Source organism: Gekko japonicus, unplaced genomic scaffold (assembly GCF_001447785.1).
Source record: "Gekko japonicus isolate JY-2015 unplaced genomic scaffold, Gekko_japonicus_V1.1 scaffold1668, whole genome shotgun sequence".
NCBI classification, from domain to species: domain Eukaryota; kingdom Metazoa; phylum Chordata; class Lepidosauria; order Squamata; family Gekkonidae; genus Gekko; species Gekko japonicus.
Window position 1 is genome coordinate 224,909 of NW_015167101.1, and position 3,719 is coordinate 228,627.

General features: G+C 40.5%; 1 protein-coding gene across 1 annotated transcript in view; it reads right to left on the bottom strand.

Moving 5' to 3' along the window:
• DOCK4 (dedicator of cytokinesis 4) overlaps positions 1 to 3,719 on the bottom strand; it is a 208,119-nt gene that overhangs the window by 187,010 nt on the left and 17,390 nt on the right. The window contains exon 8 of the mRNA XM_015412932.1: positions 3,273 to 3,424. Coding sequence (XP_015268418.1) covers positions 3,273 to 3,424 — 152 coding nt within the window. The remainder of the gene's footprint in view (positions 1 to 3,272; positions 3,425 to 3,719) is intronic.

Sequence of the window (3,719 nt, forward strand, 5' to 3'; positions counted from 1 at the left end):
GGCGGCGGCCGGAGGCTTCTGCATCCCGTTGCCGGCCCTGGAGTGAGTGGGGGGGAAGGGACCCGGCCTCCAGTTGCTGGCCCAGGAGTCGGTGGTGGGAGAGCGGAAGGGAGCGGGCGACCAGAGGCTTCTGCCTCCTGGAGCCTGGAGAGGGTGGGGTTTGCAGAGGGGTGGGACCTCAGACAGGTAGAATGCCATAGACTACACCCTCCAAACCAGCCATTTTGTCCTGGGTAACAATTGCTGCCAATCTCCAGGTGAGGGCTACAGATCACTCACAATTACAACTGCTCTTCAGGTAGCAGAGATCAGTTCCTCTGGAGAAAACAGTGGACTCTGTCATTATACCCTGCTGAGGTCACCACAGCAAATTGACACTGTTTGCCCAAAGCCAGAGCACTGCCCCAGAGCCTCTTTCTAGATCTCGTTGTATTGCTTTCACAACGGGCTTTACTGCTAGTTTTTTTATAAAACAAAAACTCTGCTTACTAATTGTCACTAAGGAACTCAGGTACAACCAAGCTGATAGATTTATTTACAATGGGTAGGAACCATCAATGAGTGGCACAGTTTCCTGTTAACAAGAAAGTTGAACAAGCTTACTGCCACTGTTTTGATAAAGGATGGATTAGGACAACATGGCTGTGGTTTTTATTCTCTTTCACAGACCATGTGGTTCTCAGCACTGAGTGGCTTTGAGTGCAAAAATGGATAAAAGAGGAGGCTTACAGAGCAATCCTTTGCAGAGTTACTGTAATCTAAAGCCCACTGAAATCAATGGGTTTAGACTGCAGTAACCCTGCAAAGGACTGAGCAGTTAGTTTAATATGTTAATCATGGGGATTCCATCTAGACAGCTGGTGAATTATTTATTTACAACTCAAAAGAATCTGCCTTCCTTCCAAATTCACACAAGCATGCATCCATTATTGTAAAAAAAACTGAAAAAAAGAGAAGATATTCTCAGCAGGTAGTGCTTGTAATGCAGCTTAAATTCCACTAATGGCTTTTAATGCAGAGGAAGCAAAGCCTGGCAAACATTATGGATTTTCCTTGCTGTGGAAATAACTTCTGTGCCATGCTACAAATAATCTGGTCTCTTGTTTTCATCACACATAGTGCATACTCAATAATATCATTTCACCTTTGAAAAGAAAAACACAGCTCAACAATAAGGAAAATAGCAGTTTTCAGGGACTTTTAGAATGCCCTGAGTACAGTCATTACAGTTACTTAGATATTCACAATAGCTAGCTCCAAGAGTTCTGATCTCACAAACGTAGATGTTTAACATAAACAGTAGTTTACCAAAACTAAACTGCACTCACTCTTTACAGAAACAAAGAGATTTTCAATTTTAAAAAACCTCTCAGATACCTGATATTTACACATGTGTCAGAATGGGGTTTGCAAGCTATTCACCTGAATGGAACTGTTACTTGCTCCAGGTAAGGGACCAAATGCAACTCCAAGCATGTTCACTCAACAGCTGTTCCCACTACTTCCTATGGGACTTACTCCCAGGTATGAACACCTGAACTATGATGATTCTGTTTCTTGTGTTTTTAATAGAATTTTAATTTATATATTTCATATTTCATAAAAGTAATTCATATCCTTATGTATTATACTCTCTTTCATGTTTTAAACAAAAAAAAATTGAGGTTACATTCCATCTATACAACTGACAACCCATACCCAATCCCAATTCAGTTTGTATCCTCTTGTTTTTCTTACTCCCTTATCCCACCCACATATAAAACCACCATACAACTCCCTCTAAGTCACGTTCCAATCCTTAGTACGTCCTTTGAATCTTCAATGAATTATTACTCATTCTTCTAACTTCTATTCTATTCACTCAGTCTTCATTGTTGTTCTATCTACTTCTGTATCTAACAAACAAAGCTGGACGGGGTTGCCTCTGGTACTGGGGGCTGAAGAGGTAAACCCCTCCAGCAGGAAGGCAATCCCTCCTCCCTGCTGCCAGAGGCTGTGTGCATTTTTCAACATTCCTTGAGGAATCCTCCTGGTCATTTAGGTTGTATCCATACATTGCTGGGCAGGATGCTACTGTTGTTTTACAGCAAATTGCTAGCAACTGGATTATCTAGTCTGAACAAGACAATCCATCTGTGAATGATTAATGCAGTGCAATAATAACACAATATCCAACAAAGCATGGAAACACCCTTAGGTTGCCTTGTTCTTGTTCCTAATCTGTGACGGACTCCCAGGAGCTCATTTCAGAAACAGGCTCAACAGAGATATGTTTCTCAAAAACAGTCATCTGAGCCCAATTCATTCCTGACAGCATCATCAGGACCACATCAGGATTTTGAACACCTTCCTTCACTAGCCAGAACTGGAACAACTGCCCCTGCCCCACTTATGTGACCTGGCAATGATGACTGCATTAGTGGTAGCTGTGGCCACAGGAAAAGGTAATCTGGAGGACTGAGAAGAGTTCTTCTCTGTTCCCTGGCACCAGGTAGTTTTCCAAAAGGCTATGAGCCCATAAGGCCTTTTTCTGTGGACTCAATCATGCTGGGGGGGACGGACAGAAAATGATCCTGGATATAAAGACTTTATCACTTTCACTGACTGATGTAATATGTTTCATGGGCTGGAAAGAGAAACAGGATTCCCATTATCTGGGATACTCTATATTGTAGGCTTTTAAACACAAAATTTACTTACTGCACTGCTCATTCTTTTTGGTTATAGCAATATTAACCGTCTTACTGGAGTACTGAACTGTTTTGTCCTGCATAAGCTACAGTTGTTGCTAGACCAGGTCAAGCATTATTCATCACCACGTGGGACTAAACTCATATGGTAGCAAAGGCTGTCTTTGACAACGTAAAGTCATCAGAGTTACAAACCTTAATATACACTTTATCATCATTTGCTTCAGGCTCCTAGCAGTTTTATATATTCTCAAAAGGTTTTTGATGAATGTCAACATCAATAAACTGTACTAAAATATGAAATTAACACTCTTGCACTGACCATATATGGCTTCATCCCATAACATTCTCTGATACTCTGCTATTAGGAAAATAAATAACCATCTGTGCTTTTGCACTCAACTCATCATATTCAGTGACCCAAACTGTAAAACAATACCTTTAAAGCAACAAACATAGAATATGGATGTATATATTCATTCAGAAAACAAAATTTAAAAGTCAAATTATTGTGTTTAAGTAAAAGCTAGAAAGGATGATACAACAAAATTCTGGCTTGCTTCCATGGAATGGTGGTACTACCTGATTGGTCGATTCTCTTTACTATCAAAAAGCGAGAAGATAACTTCCAGTTCTTCTCCCAGATTGGAGCACATCAAACTCTTCATCTGAACAAAGAGATGGTGACTGCTTACTTGCACTGGAGAATCTTTCTTTCTATGACGATGCTCCATCTAGGTGTTGACAACAGCAACCGAACAATTCAGAGGTTACACATTTTTTTAAAAAAAATAATACAGTGGCTGAAACAGAACTTGACTAAATTTCTTCCCACTAAATGCTATTTTGGATGCCCTAAGCCTTTAATTTTCAAATCATGTTCATCCATTTGTTTCCATTTCATTGTATTTTCCCCTTTCTCCTGTCAATTTCCCAATGAAAATGCCACCCTCAAGCCACTTTTATCCCCGTTGGGAGGAAAAGAAATATATTTAGAGGATTTTTTCCCCAGTGGAATGGGAGGTGTGT